We start from the raw sequence: 20,864 nt of genomic DNA, 5'->3' as shown, positions 1-20,864 counted from the left end.
CTAAAAGTTAGCCTTGGTAGTCAAAAAGAGCTTGCGGCATATTAAAAAATCTTTCATCGGCAAAAATTTGAAAAAAGTCGATTTTTGTATTCTTGCCCTTTCTCCATATAAGGGTTCATGGGAAAATATTAGAGTTACACTAATTTTTATGAATGTTTAACGGTTAACGACCAATTTGACGTATATTGAACACGAATGAATTATCAGATGTTTTTAATTGAGCATCATTGAGTGTGCGTAGGAATACAATATGACCAGCCCATGGTAGTATGCCGGTTTATAACGACTTCACTTATTGACATAACCTTTTATAAATTTAAAGTAAACACACTACAACTCATCAATCTAATCCAGGCCGGCCTGGTTTATTTTAACATAAATGGTTGATCCGTTTGCAATATTAATCTGACCAGAGAAATTATTACCTTTAATGAAAATATTAAAAATCACTAGCTTTAAACTCTATATGTTGCTTATCTAGACAGATAGGCTTATTTCGTCTGCGACTTACAGACTTCTTCAATGTCGAGTGCGCGACTTTGGGCAGGCCTGATTTAATCCATGTTCCCAATTCTGCTGCATAATTGGAATCATTGGAAAATATTAATAAACATGAAGCTTTCTTAAGATAGTTGCAAGCCAATAATATTAAACAATTACATACAGCCATAAACATAAACAGATATACAAATATATAGGGCACGCTCTGTAACGATTTTATACGGCATTTGTACTCCTTCTTACATTGTTGTTCACAATTATTTTGAAAAAGTGAAAGATAGAGGAAGATTTTTACGCAGAGCTCTATACGGTATGTCTACATTAAAAACTAGAGCTTATACAAATAATGTAAAATATCTTTACATATACAGAACATTAAATCAAAATTAGAATTTTAATTTTATGTTCTGTGTATGTAAAAATATTGTACATTATTTGTATAGGCTCTAGTTTTTTAAGTCAAAACAAAGAATCTCTAAAAGCCTAACATTTCATGTAAGTGTAACAATATAATGCGATATTTATAAAGTTTTTATTCAGAATTGTATTGAAATCTTGTAGCCGCTCGTTGTAAAGGTTTATAGCTCCCCAGACAACCAGAAATCGCATGAAAGTTAACGTTACAACTCGATTATTCATACTAATTACATCAAACCCGCAAAACACCGTTGATAAACTCGGCAGATTGATGAGTTTCCTCGTATAAAACACTTCTATTCTGAGTTCATTTGTACATTTTGTTTCGTCCCGTACACTCGTACAAAGTAAGTCGAATCAATCCGTAGCAGCTGTCAAATCAACATTTGTTATCATAAGTTAAGTCGCATAAGATCGCAGGTTAGTTCGGTAGAATATTTATTCACTCGCATTGTATGTTAATATTCATCACATAATATATGCACGCATATCGCCTCCACCTTTGTACGTAGAAGGCTTTTTCGCGACATCGTATGAGTGAAATAAGGCACATACAAAGCCTCCAGGTGATTTCGTTATACGTACATTTTGGTTGTCTGGGACCTCACACCATTACGTATCCTTAGTTCCATTCACCTATCTAAAACTAAATACTTAAATTTATGTCTTCATGTTACACTCAATTCTCCAACCTCGATATTAAGAGAGTCATCCATTAAGGGAGGTACCGAGTTACAGAACACAAAACCAGTACATATACAATCGTAAGGACCATCCGGGTAGCCATAAAATCTAAATTTCACTATGGTTCTCAAACTCGAGATACGAAATATAAAGTAAGGGAGAGTTGACTATAATAGTTAATGAAATTGTTGTGTCTGTTTTTCAAAATGTGCCGTCCATGAATGTGAGGTCGTAAATCAAAGTGCGGGATTACGTTGGATCGATTTGCTATCAACGCCGCATAATTCTTCATTTTATGACAAACGATCCGACGTGATCACGCTGTACTGTGCGCAATGCGAAATATAAGAGCAGATTATTGAACGCGCAAAACTTCATGATGGACTTGAAACCATATTAAAACTGTGTAGGCTATTCACTGTAAATCATGTTAAATTGAACCAAGACTTCAAGACTTTTGCGTGTAGGGTAGAAGCGCCGATTTTGGTCAAACGCCAGTTGTAGCCATAATAGATTATACACCGTTTTACACAGCCAATCAGCATGTAACCTTTTGTGTTCAGTAGATCACATTTACATGATAGAGATTCATTTATTCGTCAGAATTGATTCAAAACATAAGAAACACAATTCATTTCCCTTATAATTTGAACTCCCATACACCTAATTTGGCCAGGGTTGTCCTAATTTGGCCACTTTCATAAGAAATCAATGAATTTGGACAATTTAGAAACCAAAACTAAATTTCTGAACGAAACTGGTTCGGGTGGCCTATATTTACCAACGAGATTTTGAAAGCGAATAAATTGTTTTAACTCATGTCGAATATTATACATACATTATATGAATTGGAAGCCTGCATTTGACATATTTGTAGTAGGAATAGGGCTTCCAATATAATTTGTATTGACATTTTCTCTTAGGCTGGCCAGAACCGGTGCTTTTACCGTACATGAATATGTAGCCTATGTGTATCCATTTCAGGGATTTCCTATTCTGATTGGAAAACTCTGCCGCATACGTCAATTAACAAGTACTGATTTGATTCAGCTATTATGATCAACTCCTTAGGTATGGAAACAATGTAGACACCTGATGGAAAAAACTTGCATAAGCTCACGGTCTATGTCCAAGTTGGAACGTTTTTCCAGAATAAAGAATACAAAGTGTTCGTATGAATAGCTAGCTATCCAGAAAAAAATAGTGATTTTTCATTATATAAAATGCGGCATACCACCATGGGCTGGTCATACTGTATGAGTGTGCGTAGGAAATGATGCTCAATTTAAAACATCTGATAATTCATTCGTGTTCAATACACGTCAAATTGGTCGTTAACCGTTAAAAATTCATAAAAAATAGTGTAACTCTAATATTCTCCTATGAACCCTTATATGGAGAAAGGGCAAAAATACAAATATCGGCTTTTTTCAAATTTTTGCCGATGAAAGATTTTTTAATATGCCGCAAGTTTTTTTTGACTACCAAGGCTAACTTTTAGTGAAAAAAGATCGGAGGTTCATGCAAGTTCGATAATATTTGTGTTTCAGCACACTCAGAGATTCTTCAAGAATTCCTCCAAGAAATTCCTAGGATTTTTCTTTGTAAATTTATCCAGCGATTCCTTTACCCCTTATTCTAGAAATTGTTACAGAACTTCCAGAACAAAGTTTGTACTCGATACCTTGGTTGAAATCTTAGAAGAAATCTCTTAGTAACGTCTGGAAGAATTTCAGAAGGCATTCTTGAAGGAATCCTAATAGGATTTTTTGGTGGAATCCCTTGAACAATTCCTAGAAAAAATCAGGAGGAATCTGTGGACGACTCCTGGTAGAATTCTTGGAGGATTTTCTGTAATGATTCTTAGGGAAAATACTGCAGGTGCACATAGAGGACGTCGTGTATGGTTTCATGAGGGGTTTCTTGTAGAGTGATCCATAGGAATCCTAGAAGGAAGTGATAGAGAAATATTTTGGAAATTTATTGGGAATCGCTGGAGATTTATTCGAAGGTATTGTTTTTTTTTTTTAAATAATTCTGGAGAAGTCGTTTCGAAAATTTTGCCTGCAGGAGTCTTAGAATTGAATGGGGTATAACTGTAGGAACTTCTGGAGGAATCTCTACAAAAAATCCTAATTCATTGCACGAAATGAAATTCGGGGCAATCTCTACCAACTTCCTGGATGAATTCCAAGAATCCTTTGAAAAAATGCCTGAATGAATCACAGACTACGTAACTAGCTTAGGTCCCTCAGCTTGCAAATGGAAACAAAATTCGCCCTGTATAAAACATCGATTCTTCCGGTGGCTCTCCACGGGCACCAGTGGCGTAGCTAGGGTTTTTAGGGCCCGGTGCGGTGTTCCATTTAGGGGCCTCAAGAAAGTAATGTGAACGCCGTTCAAATGCGAACGCTAATGTGAAATCAACTGTTGAAATAAACGATGACCAAATAGCTTTTATAGAATTATGACTAAAATGATGGAACTTATGTTGATATGTTGATAATGTTGCTGTAGTCGTTAAATGACACAAATGTCAGTTAATGAGCCTACAGTTCTTCTTTTTTAATTCGAGTTCTGTTTGATCTTTCGACCTTGACACTTGCTTTTGCCGGGGCGAGCGACGAGGGCGGGATCAAACATGTCGCGCGTCGGTCTCGTAAGTGAAAAAGTGGCGTGATCGGTGAGTTCGGTTGGAGTAACTGAAAAAGTGCCGCGATCGGTTAGTTCTGTTTGATCCTTCGACCTTGACGCTTGCTCCTGGGCAGTGCGTCAAGAAAGCCCGAACAGTTTTTTATTATTCTTTTTGGGTCGCGCGCTTATTTTTTTTTCCTGAGTGCTTTTTTATAGCCGAGCAAACGAGCAGCCGAAGTCGAAAGTGGATTGTGGCTGCTCAGTCAAGGATAACGGATCAATTGGTGAGCTCGTTTCATGCTACTATTTCTAATCTATAAAATATGTATGACTGCACATTCAATCGTTACAATGGTGGGATGTAAATATGATTTTTCAACAAACTATGGATGGTTCGTCACTGTGAGTGTCGACACAAACTCTGATTCATGATTTATTTATGTTTAACATTTTTGTTTTCAGAACACCTCTTATATACCTTTATTTTTGTAATTAAAAAAACTTTGAATGGTTCGACACTACAAGTGTAGACTTGCGAAAGGTTCACTTTATTCAACAAACTTTGGATGGTTCGCCACTGTAAGTGTCGGCATAAGAATAAGAGTGTTCTATGATGTCCCAACCAATCGAGTTTTTTGTTTCTTTTCAAATATAATAACACATGCTTTCGTCCTGACAGCTGTAGGAATGTTACATTTAGGTATTTATTCAACAAACTTTGAATGGTTCGTCACCTCAAGTGTCGACATAATTTTCCTCTACATAGAAATTGTTCATATCAAATGAAAATATTATATTTACGTATAAGCATGTATATATCTCACAAATCATTGTTTATCATGGTCTAATCGCTTATCAAAGTGAATCCTATGACCCAACGATCCTCTCCATTAACAAACATCCCTCCCAGTAACCTTTGTGGAGATGCAGAGGCAAACACGGTCTCCAAAAAGCAAAGGTTACACACTAACATTCCTTCCCCCAATCCCACCTGACTGCAAGGACGTGGCCGGCGCCGTTATTGACCCTGTATAAATAGAGGCACTGAATTATGCACACTGAAGAAGATTATGGCCAATCCCAGCCGAACTTCTAGTTGATTCTTTGTGCATTTTTACTGACTTCTGTCAATCACGGAATAGCAACCATTGATATGTGTAGTCAGTCTAAGCTAAGCTAAGCTAAGCTACAGTTCTTCTTTTTTAATTCTTGTTCAAAAATACATTAGTTTACTTAAAATTATCGAAAGGACTTCCAGTGAATTTCCATGTAAGTTGATATATTAGCTAGCGTAATGTTGACATTACCCGAATTTTGTGTTTTGTTCGATTTTGAAATTCTTGATGGCAGAAAATCCTTAAATTATGCTAACTAATTACAAAATGAACACCAAAGATTTTCTCAAGAGTTCATTTTGTGATTTTCACGAACTTCCTAAAAATTAATAAACCCTAAAAAATCCAATGTAGAATTCTCCTTAGGATAACCATAAAAGTTACCTTAGAGATTCCAGCATAAATTTCTTCAAAAAACCTTCCTGAAATTGTTCAAGAAAATAAGTACTCCAGGAATGTTTACAATGATTTTATGTTTTCTCATAACTTGCGCCAAGATTCCCGTTTACAATATCTTTATGATTTTAAATAGTATTTTCTCAAAGGATTTTCTAGATTTTTTTTCAAATTATCGTTCAGATTTTAACCAGTGAATTCCTTCAGGAATTACTCCAGAGATTGTCCCTAAGATTACTTCGGGAATTAAAGAATATAGAGTTCTTAGAGATTTTTTTAATTGCGACAGTGATCTTGTAGGAATTCCACTAGTTAATCCTCATGATATTCATGCATAAAAACTTCTGAGATATTCCTCAAAAATAATTCCAGGGATTCCACCAGATTTTTTTTTTCAAAGCGATTTCAGAGATTGCTCCAAGAGTTTCTAGAAATATTTGATCAGTATTGACTTAACGGATTCCCGTCCCAAGGATTTCTTGAGAAATTTCATAAGAAAATTGTAATTAAATTCATCCAGGATTTTATCCAGAATATGTCCAAGAACTGTTTCCAAAGCATTCCGGATTCTAGGGATTTTAAATTCAACGATTTTGAATTTCTTCAATAGTTTTTTTTTTCAACTATATATATGAATTATTCTATACCTTTGATCAAGAATTTCACCAAGTGATTTCTCCAGGATATAAAGAAGATTCAACTATAAATTCTTCAAACCATTCTGCCTACGATACTTTAATTTTTCCGGGGTATAGAAATTCATAAATTATTCCAGCAGTTTATCATGAATTCTTCCAGCGACTCTTTCGAAGAACTATCCAGTAATGATTCTTGAAATGCCCAAGCAATTATTCTAAAAACTCGTACAGGTATTCGTCCAAATACCTAAAAAACAATCTTCTCGAAATATCGTCAGTAAATTAATTACAAAATCCTTCCATTTGATTCCATCAGGAATTTCTTAAGAAAGTTCTTTAGGATTTTTTTCAGTAGGTTCTCCAAGTAATCTTTAAAGTTTTCGTCTATAGAATATCCTACTGATATTTTGTATTACAAAATATATTCGGGAATATGTCCAAAAACTTATCAAGATCTCCAGATTCCCCAGCGAATTCTCCAGGAATAATGCCAATACTCTCACAACGTATTCGTTCTGAAACTTTTCCATGGAAAATCTCTCAACGTTAGTTCTTCTTTGAATGGGGTTTTCTAGTGATTCCTTCATCAATTTACTGATACGTTTTTAAAGAATTCTTGAGGAATTTATTCTAAAATTCTGTCAAGAAATAACAAAAGGATTTATTTCATGAGTTCCTCATAACAAGATTCTTCAAGTTCCATAATTGCCTAGGGTCGGTGTTCCCTTAGTGGACAGTCCCCTATAGTCGCACTAGTGGCTTTTACGGCCATTTTCATATAAATCTTTTCAAAACATTTTTTGACATGAAGGTCAGGAGCTTTTTATCTAAGTACCATTGATACACAGATTGAATTTGTTCAAAAAATGATCGAAATAATTAGTTTTGCTTAAAATTTGAGCTCCCTTGCGCCTATAGTAAACCTATTGTTCCTAAAGTAGCACTACTGAGAGAAACTATTTTCTTATTTTACGAAATAATTGATGAATTAAGAACTTTTTTTTACAAACGATAGCTTTTGATCCACACTTTGTAGGAACAATATAGAAGTTTTGTAAAAATACTGTTTTGATAAGTATTTTGCCAACGACGTCATCCTAGAGCTACTATAGGAACAGAAATTAGAAACAGTGTTACTATAGGCACATGTATTCCTATAGTGGCACACGCGATAATAAATACAAACATTTGAGTTTTCGTAGTTTTCATATTTTTCCCATTAATTTTTTTTCGATTTTATACGAATTTTTGTTCTTAGCTATGCGGTTATTGGTACATCGACCCTACTAGAACTGTTAATGGACGGCTCAACATTAACTTTTTGAGGGTTTCTGAAAGATCTCGTTTATGAATTTCTTTCAGAGTTTTTCTGAGTGTTCAAGGATTCCTCCAAAGATATTTCTGGAATACATTTCTTCAAAGATTGCAGCAATAGAGACGTAACAATAAAAAAAAGAAAATTAAAAGAAAAAAAAAAAAAACACATCAATTCATGATCCATATTCCAATAAAAGTATACATGTTGAACGAAATTTAGATACAAAAAAACTTGCTTCGATATAACGTAACCTCGATGTAACGTAACGAATATAAAAATCGAATTACTTTATATCGAAGTATTCCTGTAAAAAGTCCTGTATGGCAAACTGGAGAAACTGGCATAGGAATTCTCTTAGGAATTCTTTGAAAAATCCTCAAATGCAAATGAACAGTATAGTATTTTTTAAAGAGCTCCTTTATGAAGCTAGGGAAGATCTCCTATACCGTTCTGATTCATATTACGGACACTTGAGGCCTCAGTGAAGTATAACTCATCAGAAAGCATATAAAATAAATTATTATGTATAATTCTTCTGCGTTATCGAGCCTTCAAAACACTTAACTTTCGAATGTTGGGTGAAGATTTTGATTCCGCAACAGGAATAATTTTAAATAAATGGAAATGTGTGGCCTTTTCATGATTTTTATTCCGGACGCCTCTTCGCTTTTGCCTCGTATTCCGGACACTTTGATTCGAATTCCGGACAGCTCATGGAAATCGTAGTTAGATGACCTTTCTTATCATCAATTCAAATCGACAAACCATTGAATAGACGTCTGAGGCAATTAGGTATTGTAAATTTGTATAGAATCTATGGGAAAAAAATCACTATCAGAATTTATGAAGTTTTTTCTCGAGGAATCTGTATAGAAATTCCTAAAGAACCAGTGAAAAAATTTTCTTTGAAAAAGGCTCTATTTTAAGAATTTTTAAAAATAGTAAAGGCTCTAAAGCCTTGCATTAAAATAGAGGCTAAGCCTCTAAAAAGAGATCTTCTACCAGCCTTGCATATCATGTCCCGAAGATGGTTACTGATTTCTATTATAAATTATAATTGAAATGAAATACGGTGAGGTCTGTAACATACCTCCTCCAAATCAGTTTCAGATACGGTTATGGGCCCGCACATTTAGGTAGATCCGTATGAATTTCAAAATTAAACCGAGTTATCGAGAATGAATTTTGAGGTATTTAAGCTTTTCTAATCACTAATACCATTGATTATGGGGCCCTACACATTGCCGATCCAGGTCACCGTCAAACTGAGTTTTCATCTGCTTGCAACCTGTTAGTTTTCTAGAAATCAAATTCTTTATAGTAAATGAAACACTTACCACGATTTGGGGGCCCCTATGAACTCGGGGCCCGGTGCGGACCGCACCCACCGCACCCCCCTAGCTACGCTACTGACGGGCACGAGGCATGGATGTTAAAAGAGGCAAACTGGAAAGCTTATGGTGTTTTCGAGCGTAAAGTGGTGTGTGGCGCAGACGCATGAATCACGAGTTGTACCAATTTCACAAAGATGCGAATATTAGCAAGCGCGTCAAATACGGCAGACTTCAGTGGGCTGGTCACTTAGTGCGAATGTTGGAAGAATGAATTGCGAAAATAATATTCAGCAGGGAACAATGTAGAGGTCGGCGGCTACGGGGAAGACCACGAATACGCTGGCTGTATGCAAAGGAAGAAGACCTGGCGACCCTAAACGTTCGGGGCAACTGAAGAAGTTTCGCTGGAGCTCTATAATACGCCCGGCAAAGGCGTGACGCTACGCAGTAGGCATCAAGGTATCAAGGTACCATGAAAGAATTTCTGACAAAAATGAAGGAATCTCATATGTGTGCTTCATATTGTATACCTAGAGACATCTACAGGGATTACGCAGCTATAAAATTCCTGGGGATCTCTATGGGAAAAATTTCGCAGTGTGATTACTGGAGCGGTTTTTGGATTTATCCATGGAAAAATCCATAGAGTAAGGTGGGGCAAAAGTTCGACCTTAGTGGTATAAAGTTTCCAGGAAAACAATAGAATTTGAAACAAAACAAATGCCATACAGTGAACCTTCAACATATTGGCTATAATTTTGCTGAACAAGCTTGTGTCAAAATATTTACCCATTTTTAGTTATAACAGTTTAAAAATTGATTGTCTTTAACGAACTTTTGCCCCACTGGTGAGTACCGGTATTACTATTAGAGACTATTTTTGCTGTTCATGCCGACAAATGCCTAAATCATCTGTTGGCTGTTGATCCGGAAAATTCCCTCTTAGAGGGAGCAACAGCCGCGCAAGGAAATTTTGAACGGTTGTTGCTTCAAGTCGGGAATCTTCCGGCTTATTCAATCCTCGTCGGCACAAAACATCTGTTGACAACAAGGCATCTGTTGACTACAATCCTTGCGTTACAGAACCGTGTAGTGTTCGGCGGGTGCAGTCATAACCGGCCGAAACGGTGAAGGTGGTTTCCGTGGTGATAACGGAGTTTTCTGGAACCGTGAATGTAGCGAAACCAGCGGAGCCCATTATGATGAATGAAAACATAAACAAAAATCATCTGGTCATGCCAGCTGATCATAAATTCACCACAACGTGGTGACAAAACCCATGGGGGAAAAAGGGTCCCGTAAAACGGGGTAACTTTGATAGTTTTTTCGAAGAAAACTTGAATATTTTTGCATGCTGTTTCAAAGATTTACAATTTATATTTTTAAAACAAGTACTGGCATCCTAGCTATCGATTACAGTCGATAAATTGGCAAAAGATTTATTTTGAATGGATGTATAATTTTTCATATAATCGAAAGTTGGTTTTCTGTTTTGGGGTAACTTTGATAATGGAGTATGATTCGAACAAAATTGAATGAAAAGCGAACATTTGTAGGGCATTGCATACCTCTAGGCGTTTAACGTTATATGGAAATTTCTGACTTAGATTACAAAAATGGTCCCAGTTTGTGAAAATGCTTTTCGCTAAGAGATTTGAGACCGTATTCAAGTTCTATGATAACTAGGCTATCAAAGATAAGTGGCCAACTATTCAAAACTACATCAAATAGTGATCGTAGAACAGATTGTTTGTAAGCGTTTCGAAAATGTTAAAATTGTGTAACTGTTTTGAATTCGTATAAAAAGCCTAAAATGTTCTTGATTCAAATGAAAACCGCTCTTACATGAAGTATCATACTAATATTCTTTAGTTTTGCATTCGTTTTGCTTAACTGATTAACAGACATTATGATATTTCGTTTAGTATGCGGTGGGTTACGCACTATCAAAGTTACCCGCATTATCAAAGTTACCCCGTTTTACGGTCCGCATTTTTTCGAGGTGAAACAAATTGTAGGGGACCGAGGGGTGAACTAACGTGCCGCCAGTTTTTCATTGTTTTCCAATAGCACAGCGTAACAAAAATGACACTTTCGCGTGTCTCAAGGATCAAATTATGTGTCTCTAGTAGATTTTGGGTCGCTGAATCTGATGCCGCTCTCAGAAATGTTCCAGCACGTCACAATTTTTTGCTACAGGTCGCCAAAATTGTATAAAACACTGGTTTTATTGATGTTTACATGAAATTTAAAGTATGATTTATCAAACTTTTTTGTGATATAATCTACCAAACATGCTAAATAGGACTTGAACTTTCAATTTAGATACAAATCAGTTGAAATTTTACGATAAAATTTAGGTTATATCTATTTTTTTCAACATGTTTGCAGTCTTCATATAAAATTCTTCGTTTCTCTTATATGGCATAATACAATACTTTTCTGAATCATCAAAAAATAACATTTTGCCATCGAAAATATTATGAACTTCATTGATAATTATTGTTCTATGCATAAAGTTTGAATTCTGTGACAAATTGAGCAAACAAATTGCCGTACAAGTTGGAAAACTTGCATGCAAGTTGGCTGAAACAGCCAAATTTAGCATTTTCAACCGTCAATATCTCAAAAACTAGACGTGCCATGATATTTCTGAAAACGGCAATTGACTCAGCAACCCTTAATTTAGTAAATAGCGGTATTTTGGTTCTTGAGACAAAACCGTGTTCAGCAGTGTAGTTAGAGGCTTCAAAACACATTGGTTCCTTAGGAAAATGACAGGAAGCTTATAAGCCAATTAAAAAAAATTACGGAAATGGTCTATTGGGGTTAATGCACAGAGAATGTCATAGTGAATAACTGCGGGATGTATGAACATATTCGTGGTTTTATGATTGGCTGTGCGATAAACAATCGTACACAGCACAGTGTACTACAAGGAAACATCACCGTATTTTGGCAAAAATCGACAAATAATCGATGTCAGTTAATCGATTATCAAGTTTATTGAGAGAGCCAGGTATCGATGAAAAATTAATCGATTAGTGAGTCGATTAATCGATTAATCGAAATAATCGATTAATTTGCGACAACCCTATTGACGATATTTTTGCTTAAATTCTTGGAACAATTCATGAAGTGATGTTTTGGAAGAAAAATCAGTCCGATGGAAATAGCAGAATGAATCTCTAAGGACTTTTTTAAGAGATTTAACGTGCTTCCTGAAATAATATATATAATGACCCCTTTAGAAGAAAATCTTAATTGCCTTAATTATTTACCTCCTAATAACTGGTTCAATTTATTAACAAAATTAAAATATTTTAAAACTAATAATTTCTTTCTTTATCTCTATTTTAGCTCCATCCCCATCGAAGCAACACTGCAACCTTCAACCCGGCCTACCAAGATGAATTGACGCTCCCTGAGTAGCGCCTACGCAATCACAATGGACTTCCTCAAGGCGGTTCAGAATGGTCAGTACGAGGCGGTTCGGGCGGCACTGTCCAAGGTGGACATCGACTACCAGGACGAGAAAACGGCCAACAGTGCCCTGCACGTAGCTGTCACGGCCAAACGAAACCGCACCAAGCTGATCGAGCTGCTGATCGGAGCAGACGGTGTGGATTGTGATTTGAAGAATAGCGATGGGTTGACCGCATCGGAGTATGCCCTGGAGGTGGGATGCCGAAGTGTGGCGGAGTTTATGGTGCGGAAGGAATTTGAAGGAGTCACCGATGAGCGAGCGATTTACGGCCTGGTTCGGAGAGGACATGTCGAACTCCTGCGGATGTATCTGGAGAAGCGAATGCTCGATGTGCACACCAGGGTGAAAGTTTTCCGAAGGGTCGTGGAGGAGTTAGGAGTGAAGGGAGTCACAATCACGGAAAAGATGAAGGTGTTCTTGGAGTATCAGTTGGTGGAATACAGTTACAGATTCGGAGCAAGGAAGGGGAAAGACAAAGAAGGCGATCAAGAGGCTGAGAAGCGAGTGGAATTAATGCTGAGCTATACCAAATATTTGAAGGAAAATTACAGCGGAGATGATTTGAACGATCTCGATGACAGGTTTGTTCTGAGGCTGAGAATGATTTGTGAGTGCTGCTACTTTCTGGAGGACATTGAACGAAGACGAGAGCGGAAGCTATACAAGCACGTGCCCCTTTCGGAGATAACCTACTTGATTGGAGTATTTTTAGCCATCTTGGAGAAGCATGTCGGTTTCGAGATTTATAAACTTGTTATTAATAAAAATATGATTATGTCGTACTTGGAGGCCGTGTGTGAAGAGCTGAGAATGGCAACTTTAGGGGACAGACGGAGGCAAAACTATCAATTTCAATGGACGGCGCAGCTGTTGCTAGATCTCATTGCTTGCATCCGCGAGGAGCGGCTTCTACGGTATGTGTCACGAAGAAAGCGACGCAACCGAGCATTGGAGAAAATTGCATCGGTACGGGATGCTAGTGAACTGTGTCAGATTGATCAACAGTTGGTAATGGATGAAATTCGTCGGAAAGAATTCCAAACTTTGAAGGAGGGCGTGCTAGAGGACGGCAAATGGTGTGTGGCAGAATTTGTCGACTGTCTTGCGAGATGCGAGCGGGAAACAATCGCGAAGATTTGGCACCAACGGCATCCGAAGCTCCGCCTCCGAAGGCGACAGGTGCAATTTGTGACCAGCCGAAAAGAGTTGAGCAAAATCAAATCGCGCACCACCGCCGAGCTGAGTAAAAATAAAATGAAACTCGTCGAGAAGGAAGTGAGCTCGCGCGAATTTCAATCTCTTAGTCGAATCCAAGTAAGCCGACGGAATCGAATCGTTTTTCGCCGGCTGCGGACAACCTTCGATCAAATCAAGCAAATGTACATCGTAAAAAAGATCGCCTACTACGTCGAGAACGCCATCGTCATTGACATGGATGATTTAGCGAACGAATCTCTTTGTGTGTTGGCAATCAAGAGAGTACTTCACCTGATTAGTGAATCAATAAGCAATTGCCATCAGCTTCCGGCTTTTGTGCGGATGTTAGATAATGTACTGACGCATGTGCTCACTTCGGTTAAGCTCTCCGATAAAAACAAAGATCTCCGAGAATTCTTCTCTCAAAAATACTCCCTGGCCAAGTACTTTTCCAACAAATCAATCGACATGACCCACTACAAGCTAATGCAGGATAGCCTCCGATCGGTGTATCGATTCTTTCTGTACGTCATCAACATTCAGCTGATTGAGGCTTACAAAACGTTCCTTGGAACAGCCTACTGTCTTAAGAACCTCGCCCAGATCAAATCCTACGCCAAATACATCGGCGATCACAATCTTCACACACTCAGCCATATAAAGTTCGACCACGTGTTCTACAACGAAGACGAAACCGCCACCATCATCTACGAGCTGAAGAAGATGTACATCGGCATGTCGAACGAACTGAAGCTGCTGTCATTCATCGAGAAGAACATCCACTTCCGGTTCTACCACATGCAGTACCACCAGACACGTCTCCGGGTCACGTTGAGTAACTTTGCCGTGGTCTATCGAGCGCTTCGAGCGAATCCCTGTTACGACAGCGTGCGTCAACTGCTACACTCCTATCTGCATCAGAGTTACCAGAAGTACGACATTTCGAAATCGATTTCCATCTCGGACTCCACTCTGGCCCTGAAGGAACTGCTGCGACCTTACAGCAGCATAGGCGGTGAGACGGAAGAAACTCTGATGGTCGTCAAATACCTGGAACAGCTGCAGGAGCTGATGGATCCTGACCGGCTCTTTGGCATCAACCCTGTGCGGAGGCGGAAGCAGGCGACGGAACCAAGTGGAAAGTATTTACAGTTCACGAAGAAGATCGTTCAGGACATGAAAATTCAGCTGAACGACGAAGAGCTAGGACAATTGCACGACAGGCTGCGGAAGACTTACTACGAGAACATCTTCCTGCTGCAGAACCGATACAAGGTGGTGCAGGAGTTTCTCCGACAACGAGGAGTTCAGGTGGACACTAAGATGATAGCCGAACATAGAGAGCGGGATGAAGAAATGCTACAGGAGCTGTTCGATTCGAAGGTGAACGATATGATTGCTGTGTTGGAGAAGTTCGAGTGCTACAGCGTGGATGGCGTATTGGAGGCGGTAGGAGAGCTTCCGGCCTCTGTGCAGATAGCCTTGGAGTACAGTTTGCTGGAGTTGCTCGAAATATTGATGTCGGTCAATGGCTTAGGAGTCGGCAACGGAGGAATGTTGCGAGGATGCGCACCAGTTTTGAGTGCGAGGAACTTGAGAAATTATTTGGCTGAGGATTCACTTGTGATGGATCTTTTAGTATTTAGTTCGACTGGTACGGTGTATCTGAATGCTTTGGTCTTCAAGGAGTTTGGATTTCGATTGTACGGAGGAGGCTTTCAAATACAGGAGGCTCCTATGGAGGTGACGAGCTTTGAGGATCGGTGTAGGGAACGATGGAAGTGGTTTGAAATGCAGGAGGTATTGTACGACTCGGTACGTAAGAGTGATCTGACGCTGCTCAAGGAGAATGTGAGGAATGGATCTGATCTGCGAGGGAAGCGCTTTGGGCCATTGATTCAGAAGGAGCTGTGTCAGTACAGTTTGATCGATTGTGCCATTGCAGGAAGCTTCAAGGATATGATCGACATGCTTAATCGAGATTACGATGAGATTGAAGAGCCTAGGAAGCGACTACTGGAATATCTGCTAAGACGCACCGTCAGCTCACATTTCATTGTTGGACAATACTGCAAGCTAACGGCAGAGGATCGCAAGATACTGGTTCTCTACTTGAGCGTATTATTGGGAGTTGTGAGTGTGTTCCTTAAAAATCTTATTCGGTATGATGCCTACGAAGACTTGCACTTATTCGTCAATTCGGAAAACCACGAATTCATAAGTAATGTTCTGCTACAGTTGCGAAACATCGATTTCAACAAAAGCGACTCGACAGGAATGACCATTCTTCTCAAAGTCGTTAACAGTGGCAACTTGAGAGCAGTTGAAACTTTGACCCAGACCGAAAGAGTTGATCTGAACGCAACAAGCAGCATGCGGTACTCTGCTATCAACTTGGCATGTAGATTGAATCTGATAGACATCGTTAAAGTACTGGCCAAGTCCGGCGCAGATTTGAACGTGATGAGCGAAGACGAGAAGCTTCCAGTATTCTGGCTGATCCAGTATCAGAATTCGAAAGAAGTTGTTAGTTTGGCGATCGACTCAAGCACCGAATTGACTTCATTCTCAAGCGAGCTGTGTCTGCTTCACAAAGCAATCGAATTTGACAATCTGGCCGTTATCCGTTATTTGGTGGAGGAACAGAAGATTGACCCTTACAGGATATACTCGAACTGTAACAACGTTATCCATGCGTCGACAAGCTACAACCGAGAACGGATATTGAATTATCTTCTATCCCTTCCAGGGATGATGAAACTCATCAACAACACAAACTTAGTTAAAAATACCCCACTCAACATAGCGTGTAAAGAAGGTTACATTTCGCTCGTCAAAACACTTCTCAAATATGGCGTATCTACCGACACCTGCGGAGAGTACGGACTCAACGCCTTGGCGTTCGCAATGTACACAAACAATTTCAAGTTGATGAAACTTTTGTTCGAGCATGGCGCCAAGATCAGCTACCCGCTCAGTTCAGACTTCCAACCCATCAACATGGCGATCCTCAATCGGAATATCGCGATGCTAAACTTTCTGCTGAAGAATGGCGTCGATGTCAACAGCGCTCCACTGTGCTTCATCAACGCCGTCTATGCTCAATCGAAGGAGGCCGTCCGGGTCCTAGTAGGCGCCGGATCCAAACACATCAACCACAAAGACGAGTTCTGCCAAACTGCGCTGCATTTGTGTGCAGATCGTGACGAGTATGAAATCGCCCGAGAGTTGATCCGTTATGGGGCGGACATCAACGCGAAGAATCGCTCGGGAACAACTCCGCTCCATCTGGCGGTATCGAAGGGAAACGTTCGATTCGTTCAGCTGCTGTTGGACAACAAATGCTCCGTGGACGAGCTGAACTTCCACGGCGAAACATCGCTGATCAAATCGGTCGTGTGCAATAATTTAGAAATAGTAAAAATCTTGCTCAACAACGGTGCCAGCGTGGAACGGTTACGAACCAGTGAACCGCCGGTCTTGCTCTACCTGGTGCAGGAAAATTACGAGGAGATTCTGGACTATCTGCTCGAGCACTATCAGTTCAACGCGGACGAACAAGACGCCTATGGAAATTCGCTGCTATACGTTGCCACGCAACGTAACCATATCAACATCGTGAAGCTCCTGGTTGACAAATACCACGCCAAAACCAATCCAGTGAACAACAAGAAAGTGACACCGCTGATGATTGCCCGTGTCAAAGAGTACAAGGAGATCTTCAGCTTCCTGGAAACGCGCGTTGCTGAGGAGTAGTAGGCCAATTGTTTTTATTTTAGTTTGTCATAATGTAAAACACAATTAATTAGCACTATTTATTTGAGAGAATTTGTTTTCAACTTTTAGTGTCAGCCCGAGTATTTATTGTAGGAAATGGAGAAGAAATCGATTTAATGTGCCATATCTGTAAGAGATTCGGTTTTGTTTTTGTTTTGTTTTATATTTTCCCGTCTGAAAGGAGCGTAGGAAAATGGCGTCGATATTTGTGAAATGTCATCCTAGATGATGCACGCTGTTAGTAAATAAGATACTCTGTGAAGCCTAGTTGTGATTTGGTAAAACTTTTATTTCAAAATAAGCATAAAATCTAGAAAATAGTCCCCTGGTACGGAGATTACAATACTCACCTTAGGCGTGTTAAGGCAAATAAGTACTGTAAATACATAAGCCATGAATATTGGTAGGGGTATCGATGTTGTGGCATCCACGTAATAAAAAACAAAATCCAACAATGTAAAGAGAATCGATTTGTCCTGAACATTCCAGCAAACAGTTCAAAATAGAAACACTCTTTCCCACAAACAAAACATCGATTCAAACGTCGTGTAAAGGCAAATCGATTCAAGGCACAACAGTAAACCCATTATCTTTGTCGTTATCGTTTGCAAAAGTACCCCTCGAAGAACAAGCAATGCAATGGAGAAGCAACATGTGCCAATTTTGTTTTTAAGCTAATCATCTATGCGGTTAAGTGTTGGTGCCTAGCTCTTAAACACATTTCTGATTTCTTTCGTACCAAACCTAGATTCAACTGTGCCGTAGATTTTGTCCCATACAAACCCGAGATACAAACCGTGTGCTAAATGAAAACTTAATAGAATAATTTAGTTTGTTAGTGGAAGCTGAATGGATTTACTACGTTCAAATCTTATGTACCTTTCTTAATTAACTTTTAAAATCAAGCATCCACAGAATCAACATCCCGCACTGTATGTAAGCCCATATACCTTATCATATGAATAAAAAGAAAGCAGTGTTTGACTTTAGTGAAGCAATTGCAAACAAATCGAACCGAAATCTGTCGTAATCATTTGTAAAAATCAAACCAAATAGTAGCGAAAATGGTGGAAGTCTGTCACGCAAAATTGAGTCATACATTGGATAATGGAAAACACGTATTTAAACCCACAATACACACACGTACTTTGTCATATTAATGGTACAAATAAACTGTATTTTTTGCGCATTATACTGTGTTTTATTTAGAAATATAAAATTTACATAAAAAATGCAAAATTTGCCAGTAAAGAAACAAGGGTAAAATCAACAGAAAAGTTAAAAATTTACATAAAAAAATAAAGAAGTGCATAGAAAAAACAAAATTTTCCATAAATAAAAAAATTTGAGCAATAAAAAGATTTAAAAGTGCAGTAGAATCGACAATCATCGCACTAAAAAATATAGAATTTGATTGTGTATTTCTTTCACTACTGGACTGCGAAGTGCGGCCTCATAAGTGCGAAAGTGAGAATAAAAGCAGGTCCGTCCCACTCGGGCTCAGATTGGGTACCACTTCTAGTACTGCATTTGGTCCCTCGGAAGTGCAAAAGGTACCCAAGTTTGACAGGTCGCAGTACACTTTTCACGGCATTCTAGATTATCTTATGAGCCATAAAATTTTGGACAACTGCAAGGGACATGGAGGTCTTTCATTTGTCTTTGATAAAAGTGCGGGATTGCATTCAATCCTGTTGGTGTCTTCAGAGCACTTATTCTTTGATTTACAAAGAATAAGTCCCCCGAAAACACCTACTCAATTTGATGCCATTGCGCACTTTTATTAGCGTTTTCGCACTTGTAAAAACTTCTGCGATAGTCCAGTGGTGAATGAAATACGCAATACATTTAAAAATGTCCCTATTTTCTTCACAAAAAGCAAGAAATAATTATAAATTTTCCACAAAAAAAAAGCCAACGTCACTGGAGACGTTCGTTGAAAATATCTGGAGAAATCTTTGAATTTTTTTTTGAAATTCTTCCAGGACAAATCACTGCAGGAATATTCGGGGAAATTTTCAAATGGGAAGAAATTTGAGAAGAATCTGAACAAAAAACTAGCAGGAATATATGAATATCTTTAAAAGATGTTCTTTGTAGAAAGTCTTAAAAAGTCTAGAAAGAAATTTGTGGAAAACTCTGGCAAGTATTACTGAAAATTCTGCTAAATAATTCTGCTTTAATAAATTCCTGGCGGGATTGCTGAAGAAATTTTTGGAATTATCTCCATAGGCCACTCCCTGGAATTATCTCCATAGGCTCCCTGAGGCCCAGATAGTCATAGCGGTAAACGTGCAGCTATTCAGCATGACCATGTTGAGGGTCGTGGGTTTAAATCTCACTGGTCGAGAATTTTTTCGTCAATGTAAGTTTTTCGGCTTCCCTGGGCATTAGACCTATTCGTATTTTCAAAAATGTCTGGAAACTCCTCAGTCAACCAATACTTTGATTTTTCATTGCAAAATGAACTTCTGGCCAAAATTTCACTCAATTTAGAGTAAATTTAGTTGTGCTTCAAATCAATTATGTGTTTTTGGGCTATTTTCAAGCTTTAAAAAATCATAACTACCGAACAAAACATCAAAATTTATCGGAAATACTTCTACATAGTAGTTTATCCAATCTTACGAACTTTTGCCGAACACAATTTTATGATTGAAGCAAGTTTTAACATAGTTTGGTTGAGGTTTGTATCTCAAGGTTCTTGAAAATCTCTTTTTTCGGGAATTGTTTTCACTGAACAGCATGCCTGCATGAAAATTTCGGATTTTTAATTTCCAGACATGATGACAATGCATATCTAAAAGTCAATCCCGTTCAAAGTAACCATTTATCTAACGAAAATAAATTGTTAAAAATAGGTAATTATGAAGCACATTTGTAAATCCACTATGGGTGAGCCAAGAGCACCACCGTGAGCTTCAATGAATACAAAAAATGAACACGTTAGCACTGCCTTTTCTCAGTCGATGATGATGATTGTTTTCAAATCGTTCTAAATGATCAGTGAAATGCGATCAAAACAATCATCACTCGGAAAGAAAAAGCAATGCTAGCTTGTTCAATTCATTCGTTTCCGGTACATGTGTCATGCATGATTTAACTATCATCAGGTTGCGATGCGGTGCTCGATCTTTGGGCATTTATTATAATTTATTGCCTTTAGCAACATGTAATCTGTTGATGGTCAATGAATTCATTAATGTATTATGTTTGATTCCCGTTGAGTAGGGCCTGAAAAAATAATACCAATGCATGTTTTATATACCATGTATATTGAGAAAACTGTGATTTCTGGGTACAGCGGAGTACAAATTTGGATCAAACAATGATAAAACTCACTTTAATCTTGTTAGCGTGTTCGAC

General features: G+C 38.3%; 1 protein-coding gene across 1 annotated transcript in view; it reads left to right on the top strand.

Moving 5' to 3' along the window:
• Window positions 1-18,690, top strand: part of LOC5567333 — a 47,471-nt gene extending 28,781 nt beyond the window's left edge. The window contains exon 2 of the mRNA XM_001651707.2: window positions 12,398-18,690. Coding sequence (XP_001651757.2) covers window positions 12,486-17,477 — 4,992 coding nt within the window. The 5' untranslated portion in view covers window positions 12,398-12,485 and the 3' untranslated portion in view covers window positions 17,478-18,690. The remainder of the gene's footprint in view (window positions 1-12,397) is intronic.
• The last annotated feature ends 2,174 nt before the right edge of the window (window positions 18,691-20,864 follow it).

Source organism: Aedes aegypti, chromosome 2 (genome assembly GCF_002204515.2).
Source record: "Aedes aegypti strain LVP_AGWG chromosome 2, AaegL5.0 Primary Assembly, whole genome shotgun sequence".
Lineage (NCBI taxonomy): Eukaryota > Metazoa > Arthropoda > Insecta > Diptera > Culicidae > Aedes > Aedes aegypti.
This window is presented reverse-complemented; position numbering and strand designations above follow the sequence as displayed.